This window comes from Zophobas morio, unplaced genomic scaffold, assembly GCF_036711695.1.
Source record: "Zophobas morio isolate AGI-343-1 ecotype UQ-CSIRO unplaced genomic scaffold, CSIRO_AGI_Zmor_V1 ptg000017l, whole genome shotgun sequence".
NCBI lineage: Eukaryota > Metazoa > Arthropoda > Insecta > Coleoptera > Tenebrionidae > Zophobas > Zophobas morio.
The window spans coordinates 13,862,484-13,888,212 of NW_026972122.1; the positions used below are offsets into that span (position 1 = coordinate 13,862,484).

General features: G+C 32.5%; 1 protein-coding gene across 9 annotated transcripts in view; it reads right to left on the reverse strand.

Moving 5' to 3' along the window:
* Window positions 1-25,729, reverse strand: part of LOC135130146 (PDF receptor-like) — a 204,069-nt gene that overhangs the window by 168,388 nt on the left and 9,952 nt on the right. For 8 of the 9 annotated variants that reach the window (XM_064057480.1, XM_064057487.1, XM_064057485.1 and 5 more), the window contains exon 1: window positions 1,308-1,388. The exons of the other annotated variant lie outside the window; for it this stretch is intronic. In XM_064057480.1, coding sequence (XP_063913550.1) covers window positions 1,308-1,332 — 25 coding nt within the window. In that variant the 5' untranslated portion in view covers window positions 1,333-1,388. Of the gene's footprint in view, window positions 1-1,307; window positions 1,389-25,729 lie in introns of those variants that run through there. 9 annotated transcript variants of the gene reach the window in all.

A 25,729-nucleotide genomic window follows, 5' to 3' on the forward strand; every position in this document is an offset into this window, starting at 1 on the left:
TTTTAAACCTAATTTTTTGCATAGCGGTGCAGTAATATAATATTCATGTTGCCCGGTTCTAAAAAAGCTCTGCTTTGAATGTATTTGTTTTAGTTAATTTTTATTAGTATCAGAGCTGTTGATTAAATTACAGTATCTTTTAAATTGAGCATTGAGTAACTCACAACTGAATTCACGTCCCGAGTTTTGCTGTTTTCGATGTTATGTTTCTCTCCGCATTCGCGGTATCTTGAATTTGAAAAACAAGTCCGTGTTTCATAATTGACTCGAAAACAGTTGCAACATAAATCTAGTTTTTATACAGACACTATTAAAAATTGGCTCTTTGATGTCTGTCATGAAAGGCTAAAAGTGTCACTTGATGAAAGTGGTGTTAAAAGTAATTCATGCTTGCAAATATTTATGCAACATTTTTTCACATCTACACCCACGTTGTTCATTTCGTTTGTAAAAATTAATAGGAGTAATAATTAAGCGTTTTTATTGCTTTTTACAGTAATTGTATAACAAATAATATTGTATGGTATTTATGTTAAAAGTGGTTTTATTTATTCTGTTCCTGTTTTTTTCGCACAAAATAAAATCTCATTTTTAACATTTACACAGGCTCACTTCGAAATATATGCAATAACTGTAACTACGGCATCATGTACCGTAGTAATGTGCAAATACAGAAAAGCAAATTAAAAGTCGAATGGAGCAAAACCCCCATGCACCACCCTCGATGCGATGCCACTGATCCATCTTTTAAACAGGAGGTGGAAAAACGATCAAACAAAATCCAAGTAAACACTTTCAGTTTCAATTAAAAGTGAAACTGACTTTTTTCTGGTCAGAACGAAAGATTATTAGATGTAGAAACAAATGGTGGTCCTGAGAAGGACCAATTTTTGGTAGTGCTTCATGGTGATCGACTTTTTTTTCTGACGGATGTTTGGTCCTTGCCACGATTCCACGTTATTTATTAGAGCAAACATAAGAGAAACTTATAATGCCTTTTTACAATAAATGTTGAAAATGTTGTCCTCGACTAGCAATACAAACTTCAGCACGTCGTAACATGTTTGCACGGATACGTAAAAAAACTCCAGGAGTTCAATAAACTGTAGCGCTGCCACTTCCACTCGTTTTGAAGCTCTTCGATAGTTTCTGGACACTGTTGATTTCCATAAACTAATTATTTCATCCAACCCTATAGACAAAAATCACACGGATTGATACCGGGTGAACGCGGAGGCCAAGCTACTGGCGCGTTTCTACCGACCTACTGATTAAGAAAATGGTTATTTAACCACTTAGTTACTGACCTAGCAAAATGTGGTGGCGCTCCATCGTACAAGTACCACATGCGAACTCGTTCTCATCCTAGAAGCACTGCCAGATCTAGTTGTTCTTCCAACACACTGTTTAAAATCTCGAAGTACTGTACCGCGTTTAGTCTGTTTGGTAAAACATAAGGTTCAACTAAGCGGTTATTTACGATACCGGCCCACACATTTAGGGCCGGTTGCATAAACGCAAATCAAATTTAATCTCTGATTAAGAACAATTGTAACTATGATAATAACAATCGTTACTAGGGAGTTAATCAGAGATTAAATTTGATTTGCGTTTATGCAACCGGCCCTTATGGAAAACCGTCGTTGAAGTCGTACTTTTTGATGAAAACAGCAATACGAGTGAATCCTGCTTCATCCGTAAACAGAATGCAATTTAGAAGTTAGAGCATTTCGACATTGCTGTACCAACCATTCACAGTAAATTATACGACCTGGAAAATCAGTGGGCTCCAAAAGCTTGTACTTTTTGAGCGTGGTATGGATGTGGGCCTTGTTCTTTTAATGTACAATGCGTTACAAACTGTAAAACTCCAACTTCAGCTGCAAGTCGGCGAGTGCTGATGTCGAGCTCTTCTTCCACGCGTTCCGAAATTTGTTCTTCAGCTTGCAGTATTCTTTCGGTCCTATCACGGCCACGATCGTGAGTTTGAGGCTGGAAGGTGCCATGATCTCGAAGATGTTGTACCACTGATGTAAATGTTCGCGAATACAGAATTGCGCGATTTAGAAACTGGTCGATCCACAATTCGCGGGCCAACCTGGCGTTTCCATCAGCCACAACATAAACCATTACCTGAATTGGAAAAAAATCACCATTGTCAAAGACGTTAACCGAACACAAGACGGCAACCAACTGATACATCACTGGTCCTTATCGTGTTTTTGCACGTTGCTTATCAGTGCGCCGTTTTTTTTTTGGTTCTTAATCCTAGTCGTTCTATGTCATTCACTGAATAGTAGTTATGGTAGGTCAATAAACACTACCAGTGGCGTGTATAACAATTTATATTTAATTCCAAATAATTTTTTATAGACGTTGCTACTACTTAGGAACCTAAACATTACACAGTATAATAAATCTCATTGTGAGCTATTCCCATTGTTTGGAGTTTTAACTCCTTTCTTTTCGTATTATAGAACACGTATACGACGCGCGCCATAATAGGATGTCGAGATCGAGCTACGAGCTAACGTTTTTCCATACCGACATCCGACGCCGACACCAGTCTGAACTGAGTCTGAACATAGGCATGTAACAACGCGCTATAGAAAGAGATAGAGATAAACTGGTGCGAATGTGTAGGTAAGTGAAGACGAAGACAAACACGTCGGAGGTCACCAATGTAGGTAAGTGAAGAAAAAATATTTCCTGCTCCCGTTTGCCGGGCAAGTGCCTTCATCACTAGGCCAGAAAGCGTTTGATCTTTACTTCGCTTAACCAGCCATTATCGTGCCGCCGCCGCCACAAATGGAATCATAACGCGCTGAATCGCCAGGACTCAGTAGTGGGTGATAATCACTGAATTTAATCATCACTTTTTCCATAAATACATTTAACGAAAACGTAATTAGTAAAATGGCTAAGTAAATGAGAACGGGAGTTAACAGCAGAGTGCAACAAAGTAACATTATTCTATTCTCAAATAAACGAAGTGCAGCCCGTAACTGCAATGAATTCCCATCCCCTACGAGCCGTATTTTTATACAATATTATTGGAGTCGAGTTTTAGAATAATTAATTATGATATTTCTGTATGATAAATTAATAAAAAAAAGTATATTTTATAATAAACAACAATTGAAAATGCATGGATTAACCCATCATTATTAATCATCATTTTGTCAAAAAATACAAATGCAACATATTTTTGGTTTTTATTATTTTTTTCAGAGAAAATTAATGACTTCGCTGCGTATACGTGTTTAATTTATATAAATTGACAACGCAGAGTTAAAACACCATCCGTACATCCCTGGGTCGACGCTTTCTTTTTTTTTATTGCACACATTTCGAAATCACATATATCATAAATAACTAATTTTACAGCAATTAGCAACTAGTGTTATACAGACATTAAAAATCGGGGGCGTAGTTTACGAGGTAAGCGCCAAATATTCTCGGCCTGATATATTTGCGATTGCTCGTCGGGAAATTTGTACAACTCATAAAAGACTAGAGGGTCCCCGCAGTATGTGTGTAAAATTTCAAGCCCCACGGCCCATTAGTTTTGATACATTTGAGAAGTAAACTTTGAAAAATTATGGACTCATCATGCATGTTTAAAATTGAAAATCGAACGGCAATAAAATTCTTAGCAAAAAATGAGATTGCTCCAAAGGATATTAAGGACAGGATGGTTTTTGTGTTTGCTGAAGCTTGTCCTTCATATTTTACTAAAAAAATGATCACAATTATTTCGCATGGGGTAAGAAACCCTTGAAGACGAACCATTTTTCCAAAAAAATCATGGCCACAATTTTTTGGGTCTGTGAAGGCATGTTGTTGATTAATTTTAAAGGACGAAATACCACTGTCAACGCTACATATTATGCTTCCTTATTGCATAAATTACGAGAACATCTTTGGGAAAAAATGCCGAGAAAACTAACAAGAGGCGTTCGATTGTTTCATGACAATGTGCCCGTTTATACCGCTTGTCTTTCTCAAGCTGCTATAGGGGCTTGTGACTTCGACTAACTTGATCACCCACCCTACAGTACTGACTTAGCTTCGAACGATTATTAACTGTTCTCTAAGTTAAAAAAGCCTTGCAGGGAAAATGTTTGGGACGGATAAAGAAGTGCAAATGGCAGTACTACATCATTTTAGTGATAAAGATTCAAATAGTTTTTTTAAACGGATAGAGCTGTTAGTTGAACGTAGTTTTGAATGTATTGAAGTTAACAGAGATTATGTTGAAATATAAATATTTAATTTTTTTCCATCAGGTCTCTTTCTTTGTTAGGCCGAGAATATTTGGCGCTTACCTCGTAAATTCGAGCCACTGTAGGGAACGTGGATTTAATAGACCGAGGTTTGTAATTAAACTGTCTATGAGTAAGAAACACGAGTTGGCTTTAAGATTTTTTTCTGCAGCCGAAAAGTTTTTTAGCAATTTTGTAATGCAAAAGAATGTTAAAATCGTTAGGAATGCGATGGGAATGTAGTGGGTGTTGTGGTTAATAAAAAAAAAAAATGTCAACTAATTGTGTAGAAGTTATGTCTGAAACCGTTCTAACGTCTATTTTGCGAAAAGCTAATGAACTGCGAAGTAATTTATAACCCACTAAGTCTAGACATGCATAGGAAAAATTGTACGAAATATTTAAGAGGCGGATGGCGGACGAAGGTGTTAAAAAAGTGACGAAAGAAATTATTTTAGCATATTTTTTAGATGAAGGGGAGTTTGTCGCTTAATTTTTGCGTTGACTGTCTACTTAATTCCCTGCAATATTTAACATGTTTTCAGTCACAAAAGTTATGCCCACCGTCTTTGTGGCCAGAATATAACGTCAAAGACAACCTGGGTATTAAAAAGTTGGTGCCATGATTTCATAATTGAAAATTTTGAACGTTCATTAGCGTCAAAAAAATCTAACGACGTCTCTCCGAATGAAAAGAAAAACATTTAAAGTTATATATATTTTTGAAATTATAATTAAATCTTGTAGTTTATCATATTCATACTCGATATAACAAAACGGTAATATAACAGCACGTCAATCATCAAGCTTACTTTCTCGGGTATAAACGCCCGTAGCCATTAAAAACCGATCCAATAATATTTGTAAATGCTTTTATCTCTGGAAAAAAACAATGTGCTTTAATTTGTGTGCTGAAACTGTTAGTTGTGTTTTATTACTAGCCTCATATTTCCCTAAGCGAGAAAATAACGGGAGCTTTTTTTAAAACTTAATGACTAGAGTAAACGCATTCTGTTCATGGAAAGCACATTACAGAATGACGATCTGGGCTTTTTGACGTTCTGTAATTAAGCGGATTATGTGGTATAAGTAACTAATTAAAAACTTTTGTTACCTATGTGGACTATGGATTCACACAATTATGATTCCTCCATAATAAGCAAACAAACAAATAATTGCGAATTCGCTTCTGTCTCCACGTCCTGTGTCATCCTCCGTGTGCGGTTATTTAATTGTCTCGATTAATGATAAATTTTACGACAAATTTATGGAGACACATTACGCTATTAGTCGCGCTATCTACCAATTTTATAACTGAATCTAAGCCAAAAATGGGTATCATTGAAAATATGGTCGTGACGAATTATCTCCACTTCAGGATACACTTAATTGTTACTATTAGATTTTGTGGCTGTAACCAGGCACTTCGTTGTTATATACCATTCCACTTGCCTAAACACTTGTTTTTAACTTACAAATCCTACAAAAATATGTATGTATCCACTTTAATCCCACGTTAAAACTTTCTGAATTATAAAAATAAAACGAACAATAATAATTATGTTTCTAATTTTAGGTAGAGATTCAAAAAATAATTCACCAATATTTTGTATAAATATTTTGCTTAAACTAAACTTAATGTTGATGGAGCTCTTTATGAATTTTTGTTTTGATATTTTATGACAAAATGAATGCGTACGTTTTCTATTTTTTTTAACTTTTCAAATCTGAACATTCATTAACGTATTCTTACCGAAAAATAAATCCAAACTCAAAAGTATAGAGTATCCATACTTTACAGGAATGCAACAATTACACAATACTTATTTTAGTGGATAAATAATGACAAGTGGGATTAAACGAAGTATTTAAGCTTTTTGTTTAAAATAAAACATTGTTTCACAATTGAGCAAAATCATTTCCTCTGACAATAAGGCATACATTTATAATTTCTGCGGTGTAAAATTCTCAACGAGAAAAAAAAGGGAATTCAAATTGTAATTTCTCCCTACTGGCGAGACAGTTCAGATCTGAATATGCTTTGAAGGTAATCATTCCCCTTGCGATGTTTACTTTTCTTTCACATTTTCAATCTGCGGCAGGAAAGTGTCCTAGTTCACAATTTAAGCAGCGCTATTTATTCACGATTTCGACGACCACGTTTGAAACTTAACGTTGAAACTGCAAAACCGAATGATGTGAATTCTTGCAAATGATTTAAGGTTATCATAAGCAATCGTTAATCAAAATCTATCCGTTTATCACCTCCAAAAAATGATAAATGATATTCATAATACATATATAGAATTTGGCAACAATCGGTCCAGTCATTTCGAAGATTATCTATCCAACAACACGGACGGCGGACAGACAGACAGATAGATAGACAAACAGTGAAATTTTTTTGTATTGCAATATTTATGAACAGATAAAACATAAGTATGTACACCCGCTTTGTCATGGTATCAGTTAAATAAAATTTTACTACACAGAGTGTTTAGTAATTTAGAAGAAAAAGAGTACGATGCAGTAACAGAATAGAATTAAAAAAAAATTGAAATATCTATATTTCGCAATTGTCAGAAGCTTATTGCCATAAATATTAACCTTTTATTAATACAGTACACGATAATTAAGTGCAAAGACCATAATTTCGATATTTCCGCCTGATTTAATTTTTTATTAACATAATGAAATAAAATGAGGGAAATGAAACATAATAGATTTTGCTTACATTTTATTTGTGGGTTTATATTGGCGATCCAACAAAATATCTCTTTAGAATACTTACTAGTTTAATTATTATTTCCATCAACGACCACATGCGCATCAACAACAAATGTAGTGCTGAAATTTTTTCTCTTACCTAAAAAACTATAAGCCCTCTGTGTACCAGAGTACAAGAGATTACATTACAACTATTTAATTTAGTAAGTGTTCAAAAACAAATTTTACCCGCAGCATTGTGCCATGTTATTTGTGATGTATAGTGTGAACAGATTTTAATTAAAATATGGCTATTTTAAGCAAAACAATAATGTAAATAATTGGAATAAATAACAATGTACAGTCTACGATTACTACCAATTAAAATAACGGCAACTGATGATTTATTTAAAACGAATGTAGGTAATTAATAGAAATAATTAAGCATAGAAATGAATTTTACCATTTTACCACCGAGACGATAAAGAAAATCTGCGAATAAAGTGTTAGTTCAGTAGTGACTGGAGTCACGAACGGGAATAGTTTTCAGGAGCATGTAAAAATACTAAATTCCTCTCAACCGGGAATAAAATGATACTCTATTTCCCGGTTTTTTGTAATAAAGTGGTATTCTATTCCCTAGGGAATACAGTAAGAACAATTGAAATGAAATACCAAATTTTAAACACATTTTTCGATTTTTTCGGAAGCAAATTGGATCTTACATCTTTAGCTCTTGCAGTGATGGCCAAAGATATATCAAACTCTTCTCCGATGTTCATTTTTTCCATTTTTGAATCATTTTATTCATAAAATTAACTACAATTGAATATTTCGAGTGTTTTTTTTGACACACAACAAACTCGTTTCCTTGATAACTGTCAGCCCACTTTATTTAAATGTGTCGGCAACGCGCAGTCATCATTTTCGTTTGTAATTTATTGTTAATTTAACCGGTTGGGAGGAAAGTTTTGTATGCATTTCTGGAATAAGCTTTCCCTCGACTGAAGATGCCCGAGCGACCGAAGGGATTCATATGACAGTTTTATTTTGAGTCGATCAAAGGACTTTTTAACACCTTATAGAAAAAAGCTTTAAAACTATTCGAATAAACTTGCGAAATATTTTCAATACACCGCACCGCATTTCTTCAAACGCAAACGTGTTGGCCACAAATCAAATACATGCGGTTTCATTTTGTTTATTTGGTTTCATTTTGTAACCTTAACGAACAATAGAATAAACAGTAGATAAACGATTTCTTTAACCACCGGTAGGTAAAAGAGTTGTACTAAAAATAAGGCCAAATAACCTACTTTTAATAGCTGGTACAAAATAAATGATGTTTTCTAGATTACAATTAGTCCTAAAATAGAACAAAATTTGTAATAATTTAATAACTTTGCATTTCAAACTACAAATACTGAAGTACTTAGTTACTTTGAACTTCCGTAACTGCAAATAGCCTTACGCTCCAATTAATTAAAATTTTGTAATTAAGTTTTGTCATTTTGAGTTTCCTTTCTGAAGAAGATTAATAGGTTTGTCTTATAAGACTGATTCTAAAGCAGAGAGAAATTGCAAGTTATTATCATACTAATGCCCACATAACAGTTAATATTTAGCCTAAAGAATTAAGGCGCTTTTCTACACTAATGTAATTTTTCTGTGCCTTTTAATGATTTTTATCAAAAATTAAATCTAAGTTCGCGCACTAACATCATCCACTCATAAAATATGCTTCTTTCGTTCACAGAGGGAAAATTAATTGTATTCAAACCTTTCAGTCCTAATCGCAGCTACATATGTAATAATGCTATATCTAATATAAAGGGCACAATATTTTTACGCCCCGAACTAGGGTACCAAAGAGTAGGTACATTTAACGAATGGTTAATTTCATATTGTCATAAGTTTTCCTAGCTTCTAGAAAAATTAGGTCTCCCGTTTGAGACTACATGTGGACTGTCGTCTCCTGGCGATTTCATTTTCAGAAATAAGTACAAAGATTAGTGACAAATTTTAGAAATAAACCGCTAACAAAATTTGTCTAATTATTGTTTTGCTAAGTAGAATATGCAAAATAGTATGGTTCTACACTTATGATTTATTAATCCCTCTCTATTTTTACCTTATATATGCCGTAAATTAAAAAAAAAATTGTACAACAAAATGTTACTTATCAGTACAGTTTAAGTCAGAGTATATATACAACCGATTGCTCTGAAACTCTGCAAACGTTTTAACGTTGTCTTAACATGGTAATTCACTAATCAAAACACATCTATTCATCCTTTCCAGAAACCTGATGACATCATCTCAATCATCTCAAATTTTAAACCTCACTTGACATTTAAGTGTGACCATAATCCTTTAATTGTAGTTTAACAATGTACCCATATTTTTTAAAATTCTTTATATCGATGTGTCAAAAAATTTAAAAATGAAGCGATTTATTTTACTGTGTCGTTAGTGTTCTAAGTAATGATTTCATACGAAAATTTTATTACGAAAACCCACCTTTTTTGAGTTTAACGTAGGCACATAAGAATTTACGTAAAAAATATCATTTATCTAAAAAACCAAAAGCTCTAAATTTATTATTAAAAAGATGTAATTTCGCTAAAGATTACTTTATAAATTAGCAGCACCACATTTTTGTTGTTTCAATTTAATACCAGCTTTTGTATTTATATTCAAATGTTAATTTTTTTTATTTTTACCGCATGAGAAATTCAGGTTCTGGTTAAAAATTTTTGTTTTATATTCTATAAATAGTTCCAAACTTTTTATGTTCGCTTGAATTATTGATTCTAATACTTAATTTATTAGTTTGTATTGAGTTTTCTCATGAATAAATCACTTTTAATCTGAAAAGCGTTAAGTGAATAGAGCTTCGCCTCTATTCTTTGAGTTGTTAACTCTGTCGACAAAAGAATCTCATTGTTGGAAAAAGTAAAAAGTACAGTTCACCCAGATTGCTAAAGAATTTCGGAGAACCGACGACGTGTGTCTGAAACGTAAAAATGTCAAGAATATTTCATATTTAAAAAAAAAAATGTTTTTGCTAAGTATTTTTAATGTAGTTTTAATTAAACGTGTTCATAAACCACACGTGTAGGAATATGTTATTTTATACAATTTAAAACCCATTTACTATGTATAGTTTTGAGGTGACGTCATCAGTTTGTTGGTAGGGATGATTAGACAAGGTTTGGTGAGCGTTTTACCATCTACATTCATAATACACATATAAAATTTGACCAATTGTTTCCTTGATAACTGAATACTGAATAAGAATTTCTTTCACATTAAAAATTATCGAATACTTTTTATTTTACTCCATCTACTGCTTACTCTTTAACACACGTTGGCATTCATCAATTTGGATAGATGCAGTGCAATACTAATAATAACAGTACTGTATTCCCAAAATTTTGAGAAATTGGAGTGAGCCGTTCTTGATTTAATCAATAAAATAAATTGCCTCATTTAGTTAAGAATATCGTGCTAACCAAAATTTATCTAATCATCTTCACCAACAATTAAATGACGTAAACACTTTCTTTTCGTAGTAACTCGTATTTACACTTTATAACATAACATACTCCTGTATTTGTGGTTTATGAGTCAGCCTTGACTTTTGTCACAAATACTTTACATTTTTGTGCGCATAGCTGATATTTGGGTTACGTGCACAGCGTCTGCCGGTAATAATTAATTAGAAGAGCGCCCATTTAGTGGCTCACCCTTTATAACAAACCACTCGTTAAATTTGCAAATCGCGTAGGCCATTTTTCTCTTAACACAGTTTACGAGAGCGTTTAATCACAATTTACCAATTAAAGTGCCCTTTTAGTATCTGTAATGCCAACATGCATACAAACGACCGAAAACATTAGTTTGTGAGTTTTTGCCCCTGTTTTTGTCGTACCAGTAGGAACGCATTATTATAAAACCCCACTTACTGACATGTTTTGCGCGAAATAAAAATCACCTTTTAGTTACACGGTTTCTTTAATCGCACAAAATTTATAAATTGCCGGTCTCTCGGGTCGGCACGTCTTTACCCTCTCGATACTTCTCGACGACTCCCCGAGAGCATGAAATAATAAAATTAGGTAAACTACCCTAAAACGGGTGGGAGTAGGGTGGACAAATTGGCTACGCCCAAACCCCTGTTCAGGTAAACTGAACATAGTCCCCCCGTTGAAGTACTAACTTCAAGGATGACCTACTTATTAAGATAAATAATACATAATAATAAAGAAACAAAAATGCCTAATTAAATGAATACATGTCAACTAAGATCATACAACAGGAATTAAATTAACAAGAGTAATACAATAATAAAATGTAATATATATACGGGCTCAAATTTCCGCACTGATCTCTGCACTATCCCGTTTCTGGTTCGCACTGACACAGTCCTTATTTCACCATCGCGACCTGGATGTACGATTTCAACCCGACCGAAACACCAACACAACGGGGCCACGTTATCCTCGTGCACGATGACGATGTCGCCCACATCAGATTCGGCAAGTGACGTAAGTGCAGTACCGATCAAAAAATGGCCAGGGGTGAGTACGGATAGATCGTCGGGATTTGAGGATAATGGGAGTTATAGGTTGAGAGTTAAGGCACGCCTCGATCAATGTCAAATAGGTATACATTCCTTCATATGTGAACAATGACTGCCCTACAACTCGGTTTACATGATATGTAATGGTCTTAATGCCTGCTTCCCAAATTCCACCAACGCGAAGTGAGCGAGGTGGGATAAAATGCATCAGATTTAATAACACCGAAATGTATGACTCGTAATTCGCAGTTGGCTCCCTTAGGCCAATATGTTTGTCTAGTAACTGCTAAAGTCGCTTGCGGTCCAGCATGTAACTGACGCAAGTGTGTCTGTAGTACAATTAATTTTGTAATATGGTGTAATTTTGGAATAACCAAGGGAATTTTTTTATCAAACAAAATATTTGCATTGACGAGTCTACCACCCACTCGTATTAATAAATTATCGTCTAGAAAGGGATTTAATTTGATTAAAGGACTAGATTTTGGTAAGGCATTACCTTTTACGAGACACTTGAATTCCTCAGGAAATGATTCCTGTTGGACTATTTTAATAATAACGTTAAGACTGTTATCAATTTTCTTTACAGTTAGTACGCCATTTACACTTTGTCTATATCTGACTCTGTTGTAAAATCGTAAACAAAAGGCTACTACGTTAATTAATTTTGAAAATGAGGAGTACCTTGATAATAAATCTGATGGTGATTGACCTTTATTGTGTACTACTGCATTTGAATAGACGGCCTGACGTCGTTCTTCAATTTCGAAAATAATATTTTTTAGTACCTTAAGATCATTCGAATGTGTGACATTTTCACGTAATAAAATTGGATATAAATAAGAATGGATTTTTGAACCAACTAATAACTCGTCATTCAGGCTTTTCTGATTACATGATCTAAATGATGCATCAAACACAATACGTAATTGTGGCGTGGTACTTTCTTTAAGAACACCGTGGTGTGGTACATAATAACTACGCGGATTATCAATTTCGTCTTCAGGTACTTGTACCGCATGACCTTGTTGTAAATAATTTGTAATTACTGCCGAAAAGGATAATTTAAAATTCTCGTCCTTTCGGAATTTGCATTCTAATGATTTAAAACGTTTTATGGCCCCTTCCCGAGAAGTACCTAAGTTTGGGTTTTCCGCCTTGAACGGAAGTGGTACCGAATACCTTCCCATTTCTAAGCGTTTATGACCCTTCATAAATTTCTTTTCGCATAGGATTTCGTCGGCCGATTGAGGTTTTACGGAAGTTTTAAATTCGTCTAATTGCCAAAACTTTCCAACCATCTGTTCTAGGACGGGTTGGACATAATAAGAAGAACCCTGTTTTACAACCCCCGGATTATCTCCATGAGCATTAACCACTACCCAACCGAATTTAGTTTCCTGTATAATAAAATCCTTATTCAAACATCTCCGATTAGGCTCTAAAATTTCGAAGAAGGTTTGAGCACCTAACAATAAATCTATCGTCCCTTTGACATGAAATGCGGGATCTGCTAATTTTATGTGGTGCAGAAACTCTAAATTAGCGATTGAAAATGACGTGGATGGTAAAAATTCCGAGATCTGTGGCAAAATAACACATGAAAGGTTCAAATCATAATGTTGGTAATTAGGAATAATTTTAATACTTGCTAATTGTGAGGCATTAGTATTACAACGGTTGACACTAGCGATTGATAAAACGTTCGGTTGTGATTTAAGATTTAATAATTTTCGCTCTGAAATAAAATTTAATTCGGAGCCGTTATCAAACAGTGGCCGCACTTGAGGTTTATTTCCAAATTTGCCATAAATTTGTACTTGGGCTGTTGGAAGTACTTTACTAAAATAAACTTGTTGAGAATTTGCCTTAAGAACAATGGATTGATCTGATTCGACTTGATTATTTTCACTGCTCGTACTTGGTATTTCGTTTGGCTCGGGATTGTCTACATGTAACAACGTATTGTGATGTCCTTTACAAATTTTACAGACATACGATGATTTACATTCCGTAACTTTATGACTGTTCTGAAAACAATTAGAACATAGTTTTTTGGACCTCACGATCCTTAACCTATCTGTTACCATTAGGTTAATGAATTTTGCGCAACAAAATAAATTATGAGGACCGGAACAATATGGGCACGTTACCGATCTGTTTGAATTGGTATTTAAATTTGTTTTCTTGTTTTTATTTGTTGATTTTGCTGCTACTCTAAATGTTAATTCTGGCAGTTTTACATTAACAGCGCTATTTTGAACGATAGGAATATCATATTTTTTTGCAGATTTGGCTGAATATTTGGCTTCCAATGCCTTTAATTCGCACACAACGGTATAACATTCCTTGTCAAAAGTGATACACTGATCTGCCGTAGATGTTTGTTTTAAAATAATTTCCAGTTCCTCAATTTGACTTTGAATGTTGAAAAAATCGTCATACATTGACCTGGTTCTAGTCAAATATTCTTGTATTATTGACAAACAAGTTGTACTTTCTTTAGATGACTTTAAATCGTCTATGAAGTTTTGAGCCATAGTTAATTTGCGTTTTAGCGCTCCCCGCCTCATATTTAAACCAGAAAGTTGTTCAGTAGTCATTGTTCACTAATGATCCAACGATAATCTACTTGACACTGATACGAAATACAGGACTAATGAAAAAAGGAATGAACTGCACTTACTGGTTGTCGTCAGATGTCACGATGCTCAAGATTGCCTTGGACGTGAAGCTGCTGAAGAAGTCGTCTACGCTTTGTGGATGTCGTCGTTGGATGCCACGATGCTCAAGATTGTCTTGGACGTGAAGCTTTTATCGACGATACAGGCGAGAACAGTACCACTAATTCCGCGAGAAATCCGGCTCGAAGGACCAAAATATTTTGCGCGAAATAAAAATCACCTTTTAGTTACACGGTTTCTTTAATCGCACAAAATTTATAAATTGCCGGTCTCTCGGGTCGGCACGTCTTTACCCTCTCGATACTTCTCGACGACTCCCCGAGAGCATGAAATAATAAAATTAGGTAAACTACCCTAAAACGGGTGGGAGTAGGGTGGACAAATTGGCTACGCCCAAACCCCTGTTCAGGTAAACTGAACATGACAAAAGCATAGAACTTCAATTTGTAGTGCTATAAACTTCTTACTACTAAAGGATTGTGGCTTGTGTAAATCTTATGGCACAATAAAATCAAGATTACCGGAAATCTACTATAAAATAGCTGTTCTCTATTAAGTTTAGAGAACAGTTCAGTCTATAAACAATTATTAATGACATTAGATTTTCGTAACGTTATCTGAATGGTGTTAAACAAATGAAAGTATATTTAAATAAGATTATCTCATTTTAGATGACATTAATTACTTTTTTCTTTTATTATTGTCTTCTAAAAATCTTTATTAATAAACTACGTTGTTTTTTCATTAAAATTATATAGGTTGGCTAATGTTTACCAACCGATCTCTTTTACTGTTAGCATAACTTGGGACGTTGTTTAATCACCGTACTTGTGTTTATAACATCGTATATTATGACTTTGACTTTTATGTTCATCAATTTTTCTTGTATTAATTATTTATATGATTTTTACTTATTAAAATAAAAAATGCAGACATTAAAATTTATGCTGCTACAACGAGAAACTACAAGTACTGTATTCGTGTTTTAATCTGCGATTCATGAAGCACAGACAAACAAGGATAAAACAACCCCTACAACCGGGTTTATGTAATAATCTTGACTTAATTTTCTAAAAAAATATCATGAAAATTTACTATTGTTAGCCCATGAAACAGCATGTATATATTTGACCCTATCGAGGCAAACAGAACTTTATCCTCCTCTAGCGGTGTAAATAATAAATATTCCAGAGATGTAAGACTCAGTGAGCAGAACACAAAGGGTGGTATGATGTTCCCTAGGGTGAAGTCTTTTATTGAACAATCTGCATAAAACCGAAAACTGTCCAGAATAAGAACATACGGAATTGGACTGACAATTATTTTAGTTAAGTTTATTATTAGTCTCTGAAGCAAATTAAATAAACAGCCGTTTGTTATATTACCTGCTATTTGTACACTAAACAGGAAGCAAAAATTAAATAAAATATACAAATATAATACAAAAATGTAAAACTGGCAGCATTTTCTACTGAAAGAAACATCCCATTCATAAAAAAATGTTTTTCAAAGACACACATGTGTGTTCAAAGAATTTTAAAACAAAAAAAATTCAGACTTAAATTATTATTAAAAAAAAGGCAGGATGTATAAACTTTATTGATTAAGATTAATTTAAAATGTAAATACCATAACAATTCTGAAAACGGACTGACTCAGAAAGATTTTTAAAACCCATTATCGAAATAATACAGAGAAGTAAACAACATTTTCAAAGTACATAAAAATCCCATTACCCCTGGGCTTCAATTTAAATTGCATGTTTTTGATCCAGTGGTTATCAAATTGTTCTGTTTTCCGAAAATTCATAAACCTGGTAAATCCATGCGTCCAATTGTTCCTGGAATGAATAACCCATTTACAAGGTTTCAAATTTCTTAACAAAACGAATTTAATAACTTGCCAGTCAACCAAGTTTTGCTATTAGAAATTTCCTGGATTTCATTAGCCACATTAAAGACATTTTTTTGAAAGATTGTGAGATATTAGTTTAGTTCTTTTTACTTCCAGATCGTAAGCTAAACAATGAATTGGCGGTTTTGATTTTTTCCCTGTATCCGAATACCGCAAAACTCGGTCTATTTCGAAAAATGGTTGAGCCAAAACGGCTTGAAACAACAAATAATCAAAGAATAGATTCAACTAACCAACGTCTGGATGAAACAGAACATTTTTCAATTCCCGGATAAATTTTCCAACATCATGAAGGAACAGTTCTGGTTAAGTTATTATTACCTTTCATGGCTTCCTTTTTCATGAGTCGATTTGAAAAAAAAAATGCATTATTTTGCTCGAATATAAGTAAGGTTCGTGGATGGATTTTTTCTATTTTCGCTACAAGTAAATGTCATACGAATGAAGAGCGTAAGCTAAGGAAGTATTGTTCGAGTCCACCGGGCGACTGGCTAATTTCATATTTTCCCGATGAATCATACCCTCTAAAGTACGAAAAAATGGGTTTCTGGTTTCCGTCTGTCCGTCATCTGTGTGGATTTTCGTTAGATGTAGACGGTAAAACGCTAACCAAACTTTATCTAATTATCGCCAAAATTGATCATCATCTTAAAATTGTACATAGTAAATGGGCTTTAAATTGTAGAAAACAAGTATCGAGTTTTTACATAAGGCATCCAAACTTTTGAAAAAAAAATCAAAATCGTATAACATTTTGCAATTTAATTTTGAATCTGCAAAACCGAATGTTTTGAAATTTTGCAAACGTTTTAAAATTATCATAACCATGGTAAATTTTTAACCAACATAGATGATTGCATTGCAAAATTTTGCCTAATACCTACGTCCTACCGAAAATGTGTAATATATGATGATTTATAATTGTTTTCATATTTTTAGAATTTCTTATACAGGATAACTCAAAAATATTAATAAATGAGTCAATTTATTTTATGGATTAAATCAGAAACTGCAATGTCGAATGCTTTGAAATCTTGCAGACGTTTTAAAGTTAACACAAACATGGTAAATTTTTAATAAAAAAAATCGGTCTAACCATCCTACCCCTCGTTTTTCCTTTAGATAAAATATATTTAATAAAAGTAATCACTCTCTAATTTTGTGTTGATTAAATTAAGAATGAGTCACCCCTTTTTTTTTTGAAAATGTGAGAATACGGACGTCTTTAGTTAATAGTGATTAAATAAGAACTATAATAATAATTTTCAGAATATTTTTTTGAGTATGACTTAATTAATAATTTTAGTCCTCTGTTTTGACGCGATAAAACTCATTCAAATCAAATTAATTTCTACGTGACATTCTTCCGATGAGAGGGTGAGTCAACAAGCGCGCGTTCCTCGGTATTTCATTAATTTTTAAAAACAGAAAAGCTCAAAGACTAAATTGTACGGTTCTTTGAGAACTACACTCTAAAATTATTATGCCACGTTTTTCCAATTTTTTTGAAATTTTTTGCCAATTGTCCACAAAAAATTACAGTAGCGTTATTTTTAAAATCTGTGTTACAACATTTTGTAGAGAGATAACAAAGAAAGGTACACACTATGTTTTGTACAAGTGAATTTGAATTTTCATATACAAAGTGTTTACAAAAATTAATTATTACAATTTTCAAATATCGATATTTCAGTTTTTCCAAATATATTTTGTACTGCATCTTAATTTTATTTTTTGTTCTCTTTGGTTTTTGCTAAGTATTTTCTATATTTAAAGTTGATAGTTGCTGCGATTTTTTACTTTTTTAAGGGACATATCGCCATTTTAGAAAAAGGAAGACAAAAAATAGAATAATAAAAATACACATGTTCCATTTAAAAAAACTTAAGAAGCATGCTGCGCATTTTTTTCAGGTGAGTTTTTCCATTGCAAAATTTTTTCAAGGACACGTATATCAATTTGGATAAATGTAATACTAATAATAACAGTGAAGTCATAGTACTGTATTCTCAAATTTTCTGGAAAATGGACGGAGTCATTCTTGATTTAATTAATAAAATAAATTGCCTCATTCATTTTTTTTTGACTCACCCTCTATAAGTAATTCTAAAAACTATGAGTTAAACACAAGCATAGTCATAATACTTTCTATATCAGAGAGGATTTATTAGGCAAATTTTTGAAATGACGTCATCAATTTTTTGTGAAGGGACAAAAGAATTAATTTTGGTTAACGATTTACCATGATTACAATAACCTTAAAAATTTGCAAGATTTCAGATCATTCGGTTTGCCAATTTCAAAGGTAAATTGCAAAATGTTGCTATACAATTTTGATTCTATTTCCAAAAATCTGGACATCTAGCACGGACACATTCATCACAAGTAAACGAGTGTCTTCTTTTATAAAATTAAAAAAAATTATTATCGTCATCTCATTACTGGTGGGGATCATTGGCCAAATTTTGGTTAGCGTTTTACCATCTACATGATATTCCTACTATACATACAAAATTTGACAACAATAGGTCCAGTAGTTTTGGAGACTACATGTCTAATAAAAATCGACAGAGACGCCAGACAGACAGACGGAACCTGGAGATCACTTTTTTTAGCTCAGAAAGTGAAAAGCATGCAAAATATGCATTTTGTCGAGCAAATAATTAATGTAGGCGTTTGATATGATCTATTTCAGTTATTCCTTGGGAAAGAGGTATGTGTATGCGTTGAGATCTTTTACTCAGTTCTATATCGATTGTTATCTAGATTTGTTCCTATTAGAGATGTACCGACTGCAGTCGGCCGACTAGTCGGTTTTGTCAAAACCGGTTAAAATTAGTTTAATCGACCGAAAATTGGTGTCAAAGTGTAGATAATCTTCCGCTAGTTACGATTCTGAAATCGCCGTCACGATATATGGTCCAATAAACACGCAGAGCGAATTCAAAATTTCCAAAAATTTTCCAAAAAAGTGGTTAAAATTGGTTAAGTATTGTATAAACTGCCCTAAATTGTGTTATTCTTTATTTTTGTACTGAGTTACTACAAAAAATTAAATGTTAAAATTATCCAAAAAAATTTAACACATTTTTTGGAAAAAAAAGAAACTTCAGTTATTCCTTTTATTAAAATAAAACAAGTTTTTAAGGTAGTCAGAGAAATAGAAAAAAAAAACCCACTGTCTGTTGCATTTATAAACAGTCGGCCGACTGTAGTCGGTACATCTCTAGTTCCTATTAAGTATTTTAAACGTTCTAAATTTCCTAAATGGTTTTCAGCCGAATTAAAAAAACTGATTTATTTAAAGAATCAATATCATTTCAAATACAAATTAACGAATGACTATAACGCTTATCAAGAATTCAAGAACTGTAGACGTTTGTGTAAGATAAAATCAATGGAATGTTACAACAAACATATATCTATTGGATACAGAAGCTAAGATCAAATTCTAATGATTTTTGGAAATTCTGGAAAGATAAGAATAATATGAACTCAATTCCTAATGAAACGCATTTTAATGACAGAAAATCTTCGAACCTAAATGATGCAGATTATTTCAAATCTATTTATAAAGTAGATAAGCAAAATACAGATTTCGCTAAAATACGGGTTTCTGCTGAATCGAATTTTAATTTTAGATATTTTCGGTTTCTGAAGTATTCGATGCTATATTAGATTTAAAACCTAATAAAAGCCCTAATCCGGATAGAATATCTGCAAAATTTCTTATGAATACATTGTTCAGTATAACTAAACCGATACATATATTATTTATTCATCTTTGAAATATGAACAGTTCCCTGAGATTTGGAAAAATAGTTTTTTATTGCCCATTTTTAAGTCAGGTAAAAGAGATGATGTCATTAATTATAGAGGAGTCTGTATACAATCAACAATACCCAAAATTTTCGATAAATTAATTTATGGTGAACTTAAAGTAGCCTGTAAACAACATGGTTTCTGTCAAGGAAGATCGACTACAACTAATTTATTGTTATATCAGAACTTTATTATAAACTCGTTGGAGAATGGAACTCAAGTTGATTCTGTGTACACCGATTTCTCGAAAGCTTTCGACAAGGTCAACCACGAAATCTTGTTGTACAAGTTGAAAGCTATGAAATGTGACGATATGTTTTTTTCCTGGATTAACAGTTTTTTTTCAAACAGATCACAATTCGCTAAAATGGGCGGTACAGTCTCAGTTCCACTTTTACTCACATCACGTGTACCACAAGGTTCCCATTGTGGTCCTCTTCTTTTTACATTATTTATTAATGATATTTGTAAATTGAGTCCTCTGAATAACTTCTTCTTGCAGATGACATTAAAATATATAAAGCAGTTTGGGACATCGTTGATAGTTTTCAACTACAAATGGATCTGGATGATATTTTGTCTTGGTGTACTAATTTCAATGACATGGATGTAAATTTTGACAAATTTTATGTTTTGTTATAACCTTTTCCAGATCACATGCATGAATACAATTTAACTATAGTGCCGCTACTGTGTTAATTAAGAGAGACTCGGAGGTTCGTGATTTGGGGGTTATTTTTGATGCCAAATTGAGTTTTGTTCCTCATGTAAATTTGACTGTAAACAAATCCATAAAAACATTAGGACTTATTATTTGTTCATTGGAGGAATTTTCTCTGGATAGAGTGGTTAAGGTGTATATTAGTTTAGTCCGTTCTTCCCTTGAGTACGCTTATATAGTATGGTCGCCCCACTATATAACTTATATTAAATTAATGGAGAAAATCCAAAATAAATTTTTGCGTCATTGTGCATGGAGAATGGGTTTTCGTAGGGAAGAGTATCTATCTTTGTGTAGTATATGGCCTTTAAGAAGTAGTCCCTTATTTTGGTGCAAACTTCACAATACTAACTACGGATTTCTCTCTCCAAATTCAAGATTAGCACGTGAAGCAAACTTCTATAAGAACGAAATAGAGTTGTTTGGGATATCAAACGCAACACTTCAGAAGAGTGCTACATGTTAATTTTTAATTTTTCAATTTGTAATAAATTAGTGATGAGATTAGTGATGAAGTGGTTTAGAATTGTATGATATGTTTTTATTTAGTACTAGTTTAGTAGTAGAACTGTAATTTGTTGAATTTTTTATTGGGTATATCCCGTAATAAAGTATTGTTATTATTATTATTATTATTATTATTATTTTCACCTCTAAGAAATACTTAAAAACTGGAAAAAATGTTAAATGTACAAGTTTTCATTTAAACATAGCAAATTACGTTTACAACACTCATTTTTCAGAATACGTCTTTCTTAAACATTATTTTCTAGTTAAACTAAACTACTTTTTCATTCCTGGAAAACACCCTCACGTATATTTTTTTAATGAAGATTTATGTACTAATAAATATAGGTGATCAACTTTTTGCCCAAGATTTTATTAATTTCTTGTTTATGATACAAAATTATACATAACGTTACCATCATCTCAAAATTTCTGGGAAATTAAAAGATATTGTAAATAAAATAATCTGGTTCGTACGAATACTCAACAATTTCAAAAACACATTGCTAAACCACAAGTGATCATATGATACCAATTTACACAATAATTTTCTAACGTAATGTATATTGGATAACACATGACAAAAGACAGGCAATTTACAATAACATCAGTGTTATTATTATTATTTTTAACATGAAGTAAAAGAGGAGTTGAATTTCCCCATATGTAAATTGAATATTTCGGTAATTTTTCAATGAAAACTAAGTAAACAGAAATTTAAACGTTAACATGTCACGTGTAAATGCAATTTGTTTTTCAACAGATTTATGTAAATTGACCAAATTTTATTACCTATTACATCTCACGAACGTTTACAATTCTGTATTAATATGCATACAGAATAATACCATTTGATTTCATTCAACATGTCAATTTTGCTATTAATTGCAGTGATTTTGAATTTGCCCTTAATAGCTCTTTTAAAATAGGACATTATCCATTTTAAATTCACATTTTAAAATGTTAGTAATTGTTTTATCATATAGTAAAAACAGTTTAATACTAAAATTGTTATGCTAATCAATTTTGAAAAAAGATTTAAATACAACAAAAAAAGCAAATTCTCACAGATGGTAGCCTAGCCTGAAATAACAATTAAGCACTAAACCATATGTAAAAAGAGATGGTGAATTTGTATTATTTTGCAACCCTACGCAACAAAACATTTTTATGTACGTATTTAGAATCCACAGAAAAAAATTCATGTGAACAAAAAGTATTTAATTTCTTTTAAAGATTAATCAATTTAATAAAACGAAATGTGCGAATGATACTTGTATCCTTGCACTGAAATTGCGATTTTATTCAGCGAATTGAATTTTGAAACTTCGCTTAAAAGAAACCTATGTCATCCTGAAGAGTTCATGTCATTTAAACCTCACATCTTTGAGGGATATTACTTTCAGTTCTAGAGGAGTTCCCTCGAAGAGGTCAAATCATCAGTTTCATGACTTAACGTTGAGAAATATCCACAATGGTTTCTACTGATTTACATTAAGCAAATATTCCTTTAGATAATCCAGTTTAGGATCTGTTGTCGTGCATCAGAAGTTGATCTGCATTAGATGTGTTAGAAGGATGCGTGCTTTGTTTATTATGAAAACGCATTTTCTAAATTCTTCCCTTAAAAAAAAAACCGCTACGCAGAAAATCTCGAGTTTTAAAAATGTGTTGTAGAATTACAATGAAATATTGTATGGATTGGTAGTTATTTAATCTGCAGTATAATTTTTGATCTTTGTTGAAACTGGTGGTAAGCATTACATCCCTTAATATAATATCGCGCCAGCAATAAATCGTTCCGATCGAGCGCTTCACAAAAGAAAACGAATTTCCATTTCATTGTGATTAGAATCACACCATCAGTTAAAAAAAATAATAAGACGGAAACGATCGAGAAATAGATTGGTTGTGCTTTATTTTTATTTACGCCTCGGGGATTTTATAGTAAATAAGACGCTGTTTTCTGTTTGGTAGAAATCCTTTGCACAATCTGAAATGAATTGTTTGGGGCATCCTCTTATCAGAAATTCGTTTTTTATTTCTCTGAAATATTTTCCATATTTGACGTGCGTCATCTTGGATTTTTGAACACATTTCGTCATTCTAAAATACAACTTGATCCTCCATCTAACATTTTATTGTTGCTCGCCATTAATGTCCATAATTTGAATTTTTCGTGAATATTATAATCTTCGCGCTTCTATTAATTTTTGCGGAATCGTCAATCGCTACATTGGTTTAAAAAACTGGTCTAAGGTTATTTAAACAGAGTTATAGAATTATTTTTTATGAGATGACAATGCCACCTAATAAAATACTGTATTTATGAAATTTTTGAAAAATCAGTGAAGTCATTTTTAGTTCAATCAATAAAATTTGATGCAGTCATTAATAGCTGTTAACATACCTAGGATGTAAAGAATGCCATAACCGCCGCAGCCGGCGGTTTGAAATTCGAACGTTTAGCGAAGATTTTAATAAGACGGCTGAGGCATCCGTGGTGTGTTCAAGATTTAACCGGGTTCTGCCCATTTTAATCCAATAATCCAAAAATTAATTAAAAAATAAATAAATTTGGTTGATCACGTTTCCATGATATATTTCGATGTCATAGTTAAAATTTGTTGTTTATTCAAAAAAAAATTGTGAACAGAATTAGAAAAATGATGGATTTAGGCGACGTATTGTGCGAAAAAGTTAAAAATGCAACCAGTTAAGCATTAAACAGTTTAAATAAAACCGGTAAAGTTACTTACATTTATTGCTTTTCACATTCATTGCTTTTCAATTCCTTGACAAATGTTGTCAATTGGCAATTCGGTAAGGTAATATATTACCCTACCGATTTTACATACAGGATACAGTTATGGCTTTCCAACCAGCCAACTTTTATAAATGTAAACAGGCATTTAATAGACAGAAACCGGTAAAATTTTTAATAAACTATTTAAACAATTCTAAATATATATATATATATACTACTAAACACAAAAATAAATTTTTCTAAATTTAAAAAATATAGATAACACTAGTCCGAGTGCAACAAAAGAAAGTGGCGCACGAGGAAATCGAATCATTCCGCGCTTTCGCCCTTACAGCGGCCGTGCTCTTATACTAGTGTAAAATATTATTTCATAATTGGGTTTATTTTGGGAAAATTTAGATGGCTAGGGTAAAAACTCAAGGTGGACCACAAGTGTAGATGTATGTTATTTACTTAATTTTTAAAAACTAAATAACATTTACTACCTAAAACGTGACTTCATCACATTGTTGGTGGGATTGATGACCAGTGATTTTAGCGTTAGTAATTCATTACTGTTACAGCACGACTATCGAGTTTACTATAGATTAGTGCCCTTACACTGGTATACGAGTAAAATATTCGGTTTTCCGCTTCAAAATTTAAATTATGTATAAGACGTCGTTATACATATTTTTTTTTGTGAAAATCTGGATGCGTAGGTAAAAAATCAAGGCGGACTCGTAAACTACCAATAAAAGACTAGGTTATTTTATAAAATTTAAAAGGCATTTAATAAAAAAAAAATGAGAGGACGTTATCAAATTGTTGGTGAGTAGTCAAATTTTGGATACCTCTTTAACATCTACACGATGTTCCTAAGTTACATATAAAAAGTTTTACAACAATCGGTCCAGTAGTTTCAGAAATTTTCTGTGTAATAAAAATCTACACAAACGGCAGACGACATGCATATAGTTGGAATCGGTATCATACTTAGGCGATATGAAATGTCGAGAAAAAAACATGAAAGTAAACATTCGCCATTACAATACTTCCTTATCTCACGCTCATGAAGTAAAAACATGTCAGGCTATTAAGTTCCAACAAAATGTGGTTAACAGAATTTTGAGATGACGTCGTTAAGTTTTTGGTGAGGATGATCAGACAGATTTTGGTTATCTTAAACACATAATTATACATTTTCCAAATGGATTCTATACAATACATCCCGAGCGGACTCAACAGAGGTAGATTACGCTTGGTAAAAATTAAACAGTTCTTTTCAGACTTCATTAATATGTATTTTCACACTGTGATAAAAGTTTTTTTTTTTTGAACTTTTACTTAATCAAATAAAAACTTTTTGAAACCGTATTTTCACTTGATGTGTTAATGTCATGAATGTACGTAATATTGTTGCATTTTTTACCACTGCTGAGACAGGTTGTCACTAGAAAATTATCTCCTGTTATCGTGTAGTGCTCTTTAGTGATTACTAAAATTCTTACATTAAATACAAAATATGCAATACTTCTTTCAGATATTGTTTGGGAATCGAGAGTAAAAATTATTAATTTATCATTTCATTAAAGGGGATTACCTACTATAGAATTAAAGTGGAAAGAGATAAGATAAATTCTAATATTCAATAATAAAAAAATATATTCTGTTAATAAACCCCTTCGTTAAACACAAAGCGTCACTAAAAACTTTACTCGATAATTGATTGCATAGGCACCGGAAGCAATAAAAGCATCAGATTTCGTATACACAAAC